Raw genomic sequence first — 15,857 nt, forward strand, 5'->3', positions numbered from 1 at the left:
TCCCAAGAAAGCAGCAGGGCACGACCTAATAGGCAATAAAGCAATCGAGGGACTTCCCATAAAAGGGATCGCACTCATCACATCGATTTTTAACGCTATCCTTCGCCTTGAACACTTTCCTAAGGCCTGGAAAATCTCATTGATTACCCTCATCCCTAAACCCGGTAAACCGATATACGAAACCAGCTCCTATCGCCCAATCAGTTTTTTACCTACCCTGTCTAAACTATTCGAGAAGATGCTCACGAATCGACTCCTTCCACTCCTAGAGGACTTGAAAACACTCCCAGATCAACAATTCGACTTTCGAAAACAACATTCAACAGTAGAGCAAATCCATCGCATAACCCATACGATCAGCCAAACCCTTGAAAAGAAAAAATATTGCTCAGCGGTTTTCCTAGACATCCAACAGGCATTCGACAAAGTATGGCATGAAGGGCTACTATACAAGCGTAAAAAGATCCTACGTCACCCCTACTACTCCATCCTAAAATTCTACCTAACCAATAAACAATTCATGGTTAAATGCCTAGACGCCACTTCCGCAACATTTCCAATAGAATCCGGCATACCCGAAGGTAGTGTCCTCGGACCCCTACTGTACTCCATCTACACTGCCGACTTAGCTATATCAAATGAGATAACAATAGCGACATTTGCAGACGACACAGCGCTATTAGCTACCCACGCAGACCAGGTAATAGCCTCATTCACTCTTCAGTGAAGTCTCGACTCCATGGAAAAGTGGTTTCATAAATGGGGCTTCAAAATTAACGAAAAGAAATCCTCACATGTAACCTTCACGCTCCGAAAACACACCTGCCCCCAGGTCACCATCAACAATGCAACAGTTCCTAGCAGGGACTCAGTCCGATACCTGGGCATGACCCTGGACAGGAGACTAACATGGAAGAAACACATCTCAGATAAAACGAAGCAACTAAAGGACAAACTAAAAAAACTCTATTGGCTCATGGGCCGACGCTCCAAACTAAACATACAGAATAAAATTACCCTCTACAAGACCGTAATGAAACGTGTCTGGACCTACGGAATTCAACTATGGGGATCAGCAAGTAACTCCAACATTGAAATACTTCAACGCTTCCAATCGAAAACGCTAAGATCCTTAATGGACGCACCTTGGTATGTTATCAACGAAACAATCCATCGCAACCTCAAGATACCCACAGTCAAAGAGGAAATAGCAAAATATAGCGACAGATACAGCAAAAGAGTCAACAAACACCGAAACTCCCTAATCACTGGACTACTTGATACGACGGACCAGATTCGCAGGCTGAAGAGGCACTACCCGCTAGACCTAAACGCTAGATTCAATTAGTTATCTAAATTAAGTAATATTTACCTATTTATAATACTTATAAATTATACTTATCTATAATAAGTATTAACTTATTATAAATAATCAGCCGTGTCACTGCGCCACGTCAGAAAAATTACTGAAAATTCTCAACGCGAGAATTGATCGTAATTTTAATAAATAAATAAAAAAAAATGTGGGGTAAATGTGTTGCATAGGTGGTTGGAAAATTCTTCAGCTTGCTCTTCGTTGCATCTTGCCCATGTGTTATCTGCTCTTCTGATTGCTGGTACCATTTTTATTGTCTTCTTTATCTTTTTTGTGGCTTTCCATAGGGAGTAGTTTCAGTTCTCGTGTGCAGATAGTGACTCGATGAACTTTGTGAACTCGTTGTTGTTGTGCTCTTTTATTTTGTTTTTTATTTCTTTTGCGAGTTTGTTTAGGTGTTTCGTCTTATATGACCGATGAAAAATGTACAATGTAGCGACAAGCGTGTGACATCAATCACATCTCAATCTACATCAGAGATAAGACATCAACCCCCGAGCTTCAAACTCCTTTGGACACATCACCATCTTGTCATCATAGCCTACACCAAGGCTGTGACGCACCTTAGTTCACATCAGAGATAGGATATCGACCCTCGACCTTCGGATACTTTTCCACATCATAACCTACACCGAGCCCCCTCAATATCCTCAAACCAAAACGTATATAAACCGGGACTTCACCCAGCTCCAGCAGTTCTTGTTCTAGTCGCTGTTCTTGTACAACCCTCTTTTTTACTGTTCAGTTATTGTAAGTACTAAAATTATAATAAAGTTCAATAAAAGAAAATTAATAGTTGGGTTACGACTCAGCTTTCTTTTCTCTTACAACACAAGTATCAATTTTACGTGATAAGCGCATAGTTGTCATCAAGCAGCGAGTTCTAGAAACGTCAATTCGCCTTCGGTCCGTTATTTATCCACACAAAGAAGGTGGCATACGTGATTGTAGGCACGAACGGTGGCGTGACCCGAGCGTAGTGGGGGTCGTTTCTGAGAGGAGACAAAGAAAAAGATCGAAGGACAATCAGTATCATTTGGGGATTCAAACGGAATGCATCGAGAAGTTCTGACGAATAAAATTAAAGTCGCTTAGTCTAACAAATACATCGACAAATATCATAAGTCGGTTCGAATTACTAACAAACTAATTATATTTATCATTAAATAATTTGTGACGTGTTCATTATAATTTGAAATATTGTTAAATATACAATTTTTATATTACCCCCGTTAATTCAGTGTTAAACTCATTTCAACCATCTCTGTTATCTTAATCGAAACAGAGGTACGACTATTTCGCGGCGTCAATTATTAGAATCGTAGCGAGAATTTACGCCTCTCGCAGACGCGTCTCTCGGCGAACGGTCGTAATAATATGGGTATCTATATCGAGTAACAGAGTTCCATTTGTGGAAGATGTACTCAGATACACACATAAATGGAATATTAAATATTTACGTGAGATCTTTTTTGGAGAGGAGACATTAGGATTTATACAAGCCTTTTTATTACGATGCTGTAAATGTTAACTAAAAGATATTTTGCGGATTGGTAATTATTCAATCTTGGTAACGGGTTTCACTGATTTCGACCATATATTGAATTATTGAAATATGCTGTCATGCTTAATGTTCTGTACCACTTTTTCCGATGCATATAACCGTCACTCAACTTGTTCTTGTTGTTGATTTTATGTTCATCATCATTTTTTTTGCACGACCACATATTTGTTTAATACATTCATCGATCCATCTCGATATTTCCTATAAACATTTAATTTAACAATTACTTTAACTTTAATTTGCTAAATTGAAAGTATAGAGTTCAAAGAGAACGTAAATACAAAAATACCATTGCGCATCATTCCTTCTCTTCCATATATAGTAGAATCTTGATTAGCGAACTAATAATGTTAAACGTTATGGAATCATAGATGTTTCTTCTGTACTGAGTGTAATATACTACAAATCAAATAGTACAAGCAAGCAATTGAACGCTACATAAAATCGTACGCGTTCCACAATTTTCTTGTAACTAAATCATATTATTGTTAAGGAAATTCGAGGATTTGGGAATACAAATTATTTACTATATTTCCCACACAACAGTTATACATCTATATTACTCTCTGAAGAACGTCTTGCACGCACGCTGGTCGCCAACCGACTATCCTAGATTCTTCTAACATCTGGCAACAGTCTTTTGTCTCCACTAAGACCTTGACGCCCTCTAACCCTTACACACACACTCTCATGTACAGTGTAAATGTATCACTTCCCTAACACGCCTCCTTACATTTATACTGTACACTTAATTTTATTTACATACTTGTCTCTTATTTTACATTCATCCATGACCTAAACCTTTCAAATTTCTCTCTACACAGTGCCTTCGTAAAAATATCCGCAGTGTTTTCTTCTGTACTTACTTTTATTATGTTTATCTTATTTTCCTTTACGTACTCGTGAACGTAGTGGTAATGAACTTCGATGTGTTTAGAATTTTTTGTAAAAGTTCCGTATTTTGCTATACTCATTACTCCAGAGTTATCCTCATAGATTTTTACAGGGTTATCGTCTACATTTACATCGAAGATTTTCATTAGTTCTCTGATAGTCATTACTTCGCTCACCGCTTCCGATAGAGCAACATACTCTGCATACGTCGAGGCTTTTGTCACACACCTTTGTTTTTTAGACTTCCATCCAATTACATTTCCATACAATCTAATTACATACCCAGAAGTCGATTTCCTATCTATATGATCTCCTGCCCAATCAGCGTCCACATAACAATCTATCGTTTCGCACTTTTCATTTCTTTTATAATGTAGCCCTAAATCTCTAGTCCGGTACAAATATTTCAATATTCGCAAGGCATATTTAAAATGTGTCTCGTTACAACAATCTTGAAATCTACTCAGATAATTCACACTATAACTTATATCGGGTCTGGTATTTACACTAATATACAGCAATGCGCCAATTAAATTCTTGTATCCAATGTCCTCTCTATTTATCTCAGCTTTTTCAATTTTTAAGTTGGTCTCCATAGGTGTACAGTACAATTTGCTGTTATGTAATTTATATTTGTTTGCTAATGATTCTATGTATTTCTTTTGGCTTAATCTCATTTCATTTTTTAAATAATCATACTCTATATTTATTCCAAGATATTCTTTTACTTCACCTAAATCTTTCATTTCAAATTTATCAGTTAATAATCTTTTTACACCTTGTATCTTCCCTTTGTTTTTACTACAAATCAACAAATCGTCTACATATATTAACAAATAAACAACATTTTCTCCCTCTCCATAAGTATATAGGCACAGCTCTATATTGTTCCTTTTAAAACCTAATCTCGTCACATACTTATCAAAACACTCATACCAGTCCCTCGGACTTTCTTTTAACCCATAAAGCGCTTTCGATAATTTACAAACTCTATTCGTTCCGTCCGCATATCCCTTTGGTTGATTTACATATACCTCCGAGCTTACTTCACCATTTAAAAAGGCAGCTTCTACATCCATTTGCTCAATTATTAATCCATTTTGACAACAATATGATAGCAATATCTTAAAGGTCTGATTACTCGCCACTGGAGAATATATGTCATCGGCTACGTTTCTTTGTTGAAATCCCCTTACCACTAATCTAGCCTTATACCTGTCCTCTGATTTTTTCGTGTAAACCCATTTTACATCTAATACTTCTTTGCCTTTTACCCTTTCTACCAATTTCCAAGTTTTATTCTTATAGAGACATTCTATTTCCTTATCCATAGCCTGTTTCCAAACTTCATTATTTTCGCAACAAATCGCCTCCTCAAATGTACGAGGGATATCTACTTTACAATAATTTGCATGCATCTCGCAAATATTTTCCTTTTCTGGATACCTTACTGGAGTTTTCTTAATACGTGTAGATCTCCTAGGAGTGTTTGAGCTTTCAATACTACTATTATTTTCATCTTTCCTACCTTCTAACTCTTCCTTATCCATACCGACCAATGAATAGTTATCTTCGCTATCATTTCTATCTGCCTCTGATGAATTTTCCTCAAAACCGATACATTTAGTGTCTGTCTCTATGACCTCTACATGTCTAGCTATTGTTATTTTCCCACCTAATAAGACTCTGTATCCTACTTCACTATATCCTAATAGAATTCCCATATCTGCCTTCTTGTCCCATTTGGAAACTCTTTTTTGTTCTGGCCTTCTTACAAAAACTTTACTTCCATATAGATGTAGATTTTTAACACTTGGTTTTTTCCCGAAGAATATTTCAAAAGGTGTCTTTCTTTCTATAGTATTCGCTAATATTCGATTTTTCAAGTATGCCGCTGTACAAACTATTTCCGGCCAGTACCTTTTATGTACTTTCGCTTCCGCTAACAAGCAACGCGCCATGTCCATCACTGTTCTATTATACCTTTCCGCTGTCCCGTTTAATTCATGTACGTATGTTGGGCAATTATTTATTCTTATACCTTTATCCCTAGCAAATTTATAAATTCGATTATTTAAATATTCTTTACCATTATCGCATCTTAATATTTTTAACCTCTTGCCCGTTAAATTTTCAGCTTCATTTACGAACTGTACGAAAGAATCAAAGACCTCATCTTTTGATTTTATACAATAGATCCTAGCTATTTTACTATAATCATCGATAAATGAAATGAAATATTTTTCTCCATTGAATCCGGTGGTCTTAAAGGGACCACATACGTCCATATGAATAATTTCCATTATTTCCCTAGCCTTAGTTCGATTATTTTTGAAAGGTAAGTTATGCATTTTGCTTTCTATACACACCCTACATTTCAAAAGTTCCTTTTCAAATTCATTCGGTATGCCAGTCACTAGCTGCTCTTTACCCAAAATCTCTAAATATTTAAAATTTACGTGTCCTAGCATCCTATGCCATCTTTCCTTTTTACTCATACCACTACGTTCGGCGCTGTTTACTAAGTGCTTCTTCCCTTTCAATATACTTTTTATTCTATATGTCCCATTCTCTTTGAACGCTACAGCTGTGAGTTTATTATCCTCATCTATTACTTTCGCAATATTTCCTTTGGAAATAACCGTATTCTTATTGTCTGTTAGTTTACCTAAACTAATCAAATTTGCGGACATTTCTTTCGCGTAAAATACTTTCCTCATATTTATTTCATTTTGTTTTCCGAATGCTTCAAAATAACTTATAACATTCCCAACTTTTGTCGCTTTTATCGGTCTATTATCGCCTAAATATATATTTACCGGTTCTTTTAGGTCGATAGATTTATCGAAATAATTTATATTATTAATTATGTGATCGGTACAACCGCTATCTAATAGCCACACTATTTCGTTCTTACTTCTTTCATTCGTCTCACTGCTGTTTGCTGCGTGCGCCGTTGCTGTCCATATGCCTGCTCTTGAGTTTCCATGCTCGCCCGTGCCGGTTGTTGATTGACGATGAAAGTTTCCACGTCCTCTGCTCGTATTGCCTTTGTTCCCTCTTCCTCTGTTTCGACCACGTGTTGGCCCATGCCAATAGCCGTTACTGCTTCCCGCTTGGACGCCATTTTGACACTCTCTCGCAAAGTGTCCTAATCTTCCACACCTGAAGCATCCTTCCTTTTTTGCAGAAAAGGCGTTGATTTGCCTTTCTCCTCGATTGGATTTATTTTTCTTCTCTGCTAACTCTATTTTATTTTTTACATACGCTACCGTTTGATCCTCTTCTTTCAATGCGTCTATTATGTCCGCTATGTAGCTGTATTCTTCGGGTAACGTATTCAGCATGTAATTCAGCTTTTCCCTCTCACTTACTTGTGCGCCCGCACTTTTTAATTCATTGATTAATTTCTCAAAATCGTTAAAGAATGATGCTGAATCACTGTAGTTCTCCAGTCTTATGTTTTCCAATCTCCTTCTGCATACGATCTGCAGTGCCGTCGACTCTTTCAAGTACATTTCATCGAACCTTTTTATTATATCATACGCCGTTTTTCCTTCCCTAACATACTCCAATTGTCTGTTCGATATTGCACTATAAATTATATTAATCGCCTTCAAATCCTTTTTGTCCCAGTCTTCATCGTCTCTTTCGTTCTTCATTCTAGTTGTAACAACCTCGCATTCCTTATATTTGAGAAACATCGTGATTCTTTGCTTCCACATTCCATAATCCTCACCATCGAATATAGGTATCATGATTTCCGATCTCTCCATTTTAATTGATTCTTCTTTTTCTTCTTTTCTTACTCAAGCGTTCCTACGTGCTCGAAGTATATTTTTTTTTTCTCTGAAAGTTTTTTTTTTCTTTACTGAAAACTCACTCGCAAGATCGTAACCACGCACTAAATATCTTGCAAAACTAGTAACCACGCTCTGCTACCATGTTAAGGAAATTCGAGGATTTGGGAATACAAATTATTTACTATATTTCCCACACAACAGTTATACATCTATATTACTCTCTGAAGAACGTCTTGCACGCACGCTGGTCGCCAACCGACTATCCTAGATTCTTCTAACATCTGGCAACAGTCTTTTGTCTCCACTAAGACCTTGACGCCCTCTAACCCTTACACACACACTCTCATGTACAGTGTAAATGTATCACTTCCCTAACAATTATATTTCATAACATATTTTTTAATATACACGTCTTAATATAAGTAATTCCTCCGAGTGACATTCATTTTGTGTTTCAAACCATGTTAGCTCATCATTGGAATCTTCGAATGAGAAGGCCCAACTTCATCCTCGACAATATCTATGTTCACTTGATCAAGAGTATCGTTTTCAAAATATCGAAGAACTTCGACGGTACATATCTTCATGACTATATCACGTATGTTTTCAATTTTAAACCAGTTTAGCACACCGGTTGCATTATATCGTTCGCATCCAGGTAAGGTATGCAGCAATTCAACTGTTTTATCTGCGTCTTTTGTTAATATTTGTACGACTTCCTCACACCGAATACTTTCATGCCCGAAAAGTATGTCCCACCCGCTTTTTAGTATTGCATTGTCGACATATGACCAAGCATCATGTGCCATGCGGCAACTGTCCCACAAGTTTACTTTTTTATGGTTCTGCATCACTTCTTCTTCGATTCTCCAGACAGGTAATAGCATTAATGTTACCACAATTCTCTTCGGTACATTCGCTTGAAACAGGCGATTATTTCATTATTCATTGGTTGTATGACTGGTGACACATCAAGTGGAAAACTCATAACTGTAACGAATTCATCTTTTTCATTTAGATCGTTGAGATTGTGAAGCGACGTAGCATTATTTAATAACAACAACGCTTTCTCCCTGCGCCCGCTCTTCTCTTGTCTTTCTTTGACTGATTTTACGAAATGTTCTTCGAACCATTGAATGAAAAATACTGTCCATCCAAGCATTGATGTTTACATTGTAGATAGTTGGGAAGATATCTGTATTCAAAATGGATGAACTTTGCGGTTCCGTAATGCTGCTAATTATTAGTACCGGCAACTTATGACATCCAGTAGCATTTGCACAAAAAAGTGCAGTAACGTGATCTTCGCACATCTTTTGGTTTCCTGTCGATTTCGCACGGCTAAAAATCGAAGTTTCTTCTAGTACTGCTTTCCACATCATTACTGTGTAATCGGCATTGTAAACGTTTGTTGAGAAACGTTAAGTTGGTATTGTAGAAAGTGTGTTGCTGCCAGGTGAAAAGAGAATTCGCGTTTCGTCCCGGGACTACCGGTGGACTCATCGGTAAGGCTATGCCCGGTAGTCCCTGCCTTAAACGTAGAGGGAGTCTCGCTAGGTGCGGTATTTGTATCGTGACACCGTATATTCGACCGCTAGCGAGACAGACAGACTCGTTGTCGTCGTAGTAGCCCTCTGATGTTGGCGGTTGGTACCTTTGACCTGTCGGCGTCCTGTTGGTACCGATCCGCCACAGTATGATCGCTAGTTCCTACAAACTAAGTTGGTACGACTCCTAACGACGTTCTCTTGTCTTAGGAGTCGACCACGTGTTAATTATACAAGTGCATCCGCTGTGTTCAGACGTTTTGTACGAGGTGGTGAAATATAGAAAGTAAAATTCAATCTGAGTGAATCCGTTAAATATCAACCCCAAACATATATTTATGGTTATGGGTCCAGAGCAGTAAACTGCGATAATAAAGACATTTATTTGTTGAGTTTTTTTGTGTTTTTCTGAAATTATTCGAGAAGAGACCACGCCATGGTCGACCAGGAGAAGATGGGTGATGTGGACAAAGATATGAATCCGATCCTGAATAAGGACAATTATGAATATTGGAAGACGATGACGGAAGCTTCGTTGCTTTTCCTGGGCTGCTGGGATGCAGTAGAGCCAGGATTAACGGCAGCAGAATGGTTGAAGTCAGACTGTATAAAAATGGATAACAAAGCACGTGCATACATTTTCCGGCATGTTCGCCCCGAGTACCTCGGGGATATCAGAACCTTGAAAACAGCGAAGGAATGCTGGAAAGCACTGGAAGATGTCCATGGGCGAGGCACGATCGAGAAAACCCCTAGCATGGATATCTCTGCGTACTGCGGAAGGATCCAAGACCTGTGTGATAAGTTATTCAATGCCGGTATAAAAATCGAGGACCACGTTATGGCATGTTTCCTTTTGGCTGGCCTCGTGGAGGATTCAAAGTACACGACGTACTTCAGAACAACAAGGATTGATAAGGATCTGACCGCGAGTGCCGTGAAGTCCGACCTCCTATTCGAAGAAAGAAGGATCGATGCGGTTGCGGACTCATCCGAGAAAGGCAGCGCAATGGCGACCAGGAGACAATGGAAGCCCAAGCCACAACAAAACAAACATGACGCGAAACCAAAGAACAGAGACCCAAATGACCAAAGGTGCTACAAATGTGGAAAATGGGGCCACATTTCGTATCGGTGTCAAGAGGAGAAAGGAGATAAAGAGGAGAAAAACCAAAGGGAGAAGAAGAGACAGGAAGATAACAAGAACGAGAAGGGATCAGAAGACAAACCGAGGTCCAAGGTACTCATATCGACATTGGCTTTATCGTCCATCAGCCACATGGATAGAGGGAGTATCAGTTACCTTGAGTCAGGTGCCCCAAATCATATGACTCCGGACAGGCATCGCTTTGTGGACTTCGCGCCTGCAACCGGACAAGTCAGGATTGACAAGGAACATCTGGAAATTAAGGGAAAGGGAACGATCGTTGTGAAAATGGCCGAGTCTTGTGAGAGTTGGACCCTATCATTGTCGAACTAAATGTAAATCTAACTATTAGATGTTACTGACTAGATGTTATTACAATGTGTACAAGGGATGAGGCCGTTGGAACACATGATGATGGAGACGTCGTATTCAAATCAAAGGTAGGAGACGATGTGTACTACTTAGAGACAATACCCTTTGAAGGGCACGTAGCAAATGTCTCCGTGGAAAACGATTAGAAGGAGTCTGGCCACAATGACGAAGACATTGAAGTTATTGGAGCAAAGGTATACAGGAGTACCGCATCGTCGCACGAGAGATTGGGTCACCTGCATGGAGATGCAATGAGGAAGATTCCTGTAAGGAGCGTGAAGGAGGACTCCAAGAAACACGGTGAACTATGTGGAGTCTGTGTGAAGGGAAAAATGACAAAGGTGCCATTCCCGAGGACAGTTCATTATATGTGTTAACGTCCTTTGGAAATCGTTCACAGCGATGTCGGTGGCAGAGCTCAGTGCAAGTCATTAGATGGAGGTATCTACTTTGTAACTTTCATCGATGATTTCTCTCGTTTCATGTACGTTAGAATCATCAGCAGGAAGAGCTATATTTAAGTGCTTCCAGATGGAAGTGGAGGCTCCACATTAGTCTAAAATAAGTGCCCTCCAAACCTACAATGGAGGTCAGTATACAGAGATAAATTTTGAGAGCTAACTGAGGGAGAAAGTTTTTTTGCACAGGCATCTACTACGGCGGACATAGGAGCGGAACTGATCCGTCGAGCTTCTGAGGTTGCCGAGACATCCAGCAACCTCAAGAACCCATATGTGAAGATGTTGATAGAAGCGGCGAGGCCCATTGTCGCTAGCGCAACTGAGATGGTGAGAAGAATGGACTCCGCCCCTGGCGCCTTTGCGATAATGGAAGAACGCATAGCGACATTAGAGGCGGAGAACGAGGCGCTCCAAAAAGGGCTGATCTCGCGCTCCACTGCAGAGAAGAGCAGCAAGACAGCTCGTCTCGCCGCGATGGAACGCAAGATGAAGGAGCTTGCCCCGTCGCTGATAGAAGAACGCCACCAAAATATAGAAAGAAGAAGAGAAAGGAGGTCGCCCCTGACGAGACCACGAGAAGAGTGGAGCCTGGAGTTCCAAACACTCCAGCGACTAAAGGAGGACAAGCGGCTGCCATGGAAAATAACTCCCGAGACCGGGACGAAGATAGGAGAACGTGCGAGGAGGGGGAGACAAGCTGCCCCCGCTTGCACCGCGAACATTAGCAATAACGATCACGCTGAAGAATAGATCGGGCCAATCATACATGGAGGTGTTGGCCGCGACCAAGAACAGCGAACTCTGGCCGAGGTCGGCATCAACGAGGTAAGGATGCGTAAAACTATGACCGCAGGCGTCGTTCTGGAGGTCTCCGAGAACGTGAAGAGACCCTCGATCCGAGCCGCGGCAGCAAGGGTGACCAGAATAGATATTTCGGCCACCAAGGAGGAAGTCAGGAACGCCCTGGCGAAGGAGAGCGGTAGCAAACGACCTTGGATCCGTGTGGATACGAGGCCCGGTCGGCGCAGTGAGGAAACTGGCCTAGATTGGCAAGGTCGCCGTAGGTTGGTCGATAGCGAAGTTCGAAACCATCGAACGAAGATCTTTACAATGCTACAGGTGCCTGGAGATTGGGCACATAAGCAAGACCTGTACTTCCAAGGAGGATAGAGGGCACCTGTTCTACAGATGCGGCAATTCGGAACACCAAAGCTGCTTTGCGAGGCGCTCGGAGCACCATCTGTATACAGGATGGGGGGAGCGGCAACGAAAAAGGCTCGCCGCCGCAGAGAACTCCCGACCCTAAGCCCGCGAGCACGAGGCTGGCACGGAAGAAGCATGGACGCAATGACCTTAGGTGATTCAGAAAATGCGCATCCTTCAGACCAACTTGGGACGGTCAAGACGAGCGCAAAACCTGCTCTACCAAACCATTCGGGAGAGCACGGTCACCCTAGCGATGGTGGCCGAACCATACAAAGCTCTGGATGCTCCGGAGCTGGGCCGGAGATACGGATGAAATGGTTGCTGTCACCTGGACATCAATGCCGGGGGTACTTGCCCACGGAGACCCGCTGGAGCTCGGCAACGAATACGTCGCGGTCGAGTCGGCGGGGATGGTAGTGGTAGGCGTATACGTGTCACCCAACAGCGGATGAGCAGCATTCGAGAAGTTCCTGAACGGGGTTGGCGACTGCGGCAGGCGACGCCTTTCCCGGCAGGTGCTCGTCCTGGGAGACTTCAACATACACTCCACGGAATAGGGAAACCTCAGGTCCAAAACGCGCGACCGCGCGCTGTCAGACTAGGCTGCGGGACTTGGACTCCTGTTGGTGAACAGGAGTTCCGCCAACACCTGCGTGGAGGGGGAGCTTCGACGTTGACGTCACATGGACCGCCCCCAATGTATTCAGGCGGATTTCAGGCTGGAGAGTGTCCGAGGGGGTCGAGACACTCTTGGACTACCTCTACATATTCACACTTCACCGAAGGTCAAAGACACACTTGGACCTGGAACGGTGACCGCGGGCGATGGTCGCAGCCCGCCGAGAAGAGGAAACACGCCCACCACCAAGGTGGAAGACCAAGGAAAGCGACGACGATCTGCTTCGAGCGGCCGCAATAGTGGCTGCCTGGAACTGGGAGGCCTCGACAACGCCGACGGAAACAAGTATGGAGGAGGAGGCCGAGAACCTCCGCCGAGGCATGACGGCAATATGTGACACGTCCATGCTGCGAATCACGCTGGACACGCTGGCGAAGCAGTGGACCTGCGGGCGAGATGTTTCCGGGCCCGAAGACGGTACCTGAGGGCCCGCCGCTGGCGATGACGCGACGAGGAAGAAGTCTCCCTGCGCTACCGAGCGTACCACGTCCTACCGTGCTCGTTACAAAAGGAGATCAAGATCGCGAAGATCGGCCTGGTCCGAACTGGTCGAGGCAGTCGAGTCCGACCCATGGGGAAGGCTGTACAGGACGGTGACACGAAAACTTCGCGCCAAGGGCTCTCTGGTAACGACGGAGATGGAAACTGCGCTGCTGTTGCAAATCATCGGGACGCTTTTCCCCCCGCAAGAGGACAGTGCTGCAGAACAGTCGCGGAAAACAACATGAACGGTAGAATGAACAAATAAATGGAAAGTCACGGAGGAAGACCAGAAGAATGGCTTCCCGCGTCGTGGCGCCGGGCGCGGACGGAATCTCGGGCCGGATCTTGGGGGAAGTGATGGGGCTCATGGCTCCCAAACTTCGGCGCCTCTGCACAACATGTCTGAGAGAGGGAGTTTACCTTTTTTCTTTTTTTTTTTTTTTTGTACGTGGAGAAATCCTCATGGACACTCCGCTGCTGCAATAGTCGCGTAACAGCAGAGTAGTGTCGGACTCCTACCGACTAAAACTCCACGATGACCATCTTATGCGCGTGACAGGGGTGCTCCAGGAACCTCTTATGAATTAACTTCAGTTGCACCCCCTTCTCGCGTTCTCTTGTTCGAGCCGACTATTGAGTAGGCGTTAGGGGGAGGTCGTTGCCCCTAGCGCTGTCACTTCTTCTGGTCGTAGTCCGTTGGGGTGGTGGCGGGGCGGCTCTGGTTCGTCTAACTGCCATCCTTCTCCATCGTCTTATCCTGCAGGGGTGAGAGTTTTTCTTTCTCTCCCTTTCCGCTCGCTCCTTCGCGAGCATAACTCGCTCGCAGAAGAGGTGGACGGCCTCGTATTCCTGTGACCCTCTCAACATCGCTTCTACAATCGCTGAGGGGGTCAACGTTTCTCCTATGGCGTGCCGCAGGGTGTAGCGGGACAGCTCCCACGCCGGACAGAGCTCCAGGGTGTGCTGCGCTATGTCCCTGCCCTCTCCGCAGTGGTGGCAGATGTCTGTCGTCTCTCGCCTTATTCTCTTCAGGAACTCGCCGAACACGCCGTGTCCGGTGAGTACTTGTGTCATCCTGAATGTGAGTGGGAGGCCGTGGCGGCTCCTCCATGCCTCCCAGTTTGGTAGGACCGCATCCGCGCCTCGGTGTTCGCTTCTCCCGTTGATCAGTTGGGATCGCCACAGGTTCCATGTGTCCTCCTCGGCGGTTCCTGTGTCGTTTGGAGCCGCCTGCTCTGTGGGGTCTTCTCCCGGGTGCCATTCTCTCCGGCGGGTGTATCTCTTTTTGAGCACCAGCGCCCGAAGCTCCCACGGGGGGGACGCGGCTAGGGTGGACGCCGACGCGTGAGACACCGCCCGGTATCCCCTAATGATTCTGATGGCGGTCACTCTGTGCAGCCTTCTCAGGAGCAGAATGCTGCGACGGCTTGCCATCAGGTCGTCCGCCCATACTGGGGCCCCGTACATCACTCGTGACCGAACGACGCCCTCGTAAAGTCGGCGCACCGCGTCTCCGGCCCCGCCGATGTTCGGTAGTAGGCCGCACAGGGCATTGGCAGCCGCTGACACCTTCGGGATCAGTGGCCGGGCGGCGGTGTCCCTCGCCTCTTCCTGTCAAAGAACCAGGTGGCCTCCGACTTCGCAGGGGAGACTCTCAGGCCCAGTTCGTTCATGGCACGGGTCGCACAGGCCGTTGCGATTTCGCCAATGCGCAGCGTCTCGTGCCAGCCACGACCCTCGACCAGGATTAGGGTGTCGTCCGCATAACATATCATGGCCGCGCCTGGGGGTAGCGGGCATCGCAGTACCTCGTCGTACGCAACATTCCATAGTATGGGGCCCAGCACCGAACCCTGCGGGACGCCACGCTCGACGGATCGCTTTTCCTCCCCTTCCTTACTGGTGTAACACACCCACCTGTCATCGAGGTAGGCTCGGATCAATCGGACGAGGTAGCTGGGAACCTCGAAGTGCTCCAGGGCCGTCACTATCCTGTCCCATGGCATGGTGTTGAACGCGTTGACGATATCCAGGGAAACCGCCAGCGCCACGCCTTTCCGGGAGACCATGTCCTCCGCAATCGCTCGTACGCGTCTGACCGCGTCAATCGTCGAGCGCCCCTTCCGGAAGCCGTACTGGCTTTCGTGCAAACCTGGCACTTGGCCCGCTATGTGTCGTTCCAAGCGGGCGGCGACTACCCTCTCGAGTAGTTTGCCGACCTCGTCCAGTAGGCGTATCGGCCGGTACGTTGACGGCGAGGTCGTCGGTCGGCCCTCTTTATGGAGCAGGTCCAGTTTCGCCGTCCGCCACGCCCGGGGGTAGACTC

The 15,857-nt window shown here is 44.4% G+C and overlaps 2 protein-coding genes across 2 annotated transcripts in view; both read right to left on the reverse strand.

Annotated features, from left to right (window-relative positions):
• LOC126866978 (uncharacterized) overlaps nt 1-15,108 on the reverse strand; it is a 162,925-nt gene extending 147,817 nt beyond the window's left edge. Inside the window, exon 1 of the mRNA XM_050621044.1 lies at nt 14,106-15,108. Within this exon, the coding sequence (XP_050477001.1) occupies nt 14,162-14,998 (837 nt within the window). The 5' untranslated portion in view covers nt 14,999-15,108 and the 3' untranslated portion in view covers nt 14,106-14,161. The remainder of the gene's footprint in view (nt 1-14,105) is intronic.
• LOC126866786 (jerky protein homolog-like) lies at nt 8,101-9,015 on the reverse strand. The gene is made up of 3 exons (XM_050620741.1): nt 8,853-9,015; nt 8,533-8,782; nt 8,101-8,452 (listed from the first exon to the last, which is right to left on the reverse strand). The coding sequence occupies exons 1-3, from the start codon at nt 9,013-9,015 to the stop codon at nt 8,101-8,103; spliced, it is 765 nt and encodes a 254-aa protein (XP_050476698.1).
• Nucleotides 15,109-15,857: the final 749 nt, after the last annotated feature.

This window comes from Bombus huntii, chromosome 6 (assembly GCF_024542735.1).
Source record: "Bombus huntii isolate Logan2020A chromosome 6, iyBomHunt1.1, whole genome shotgun sequence".
Classification (NCBI taxonomy): domain Eukaryota; kingdom Metazoa; phylum Arthropoda; class Insecta; order Hymenoptera; family Apidae; genus Bombus; species Bombus huntii.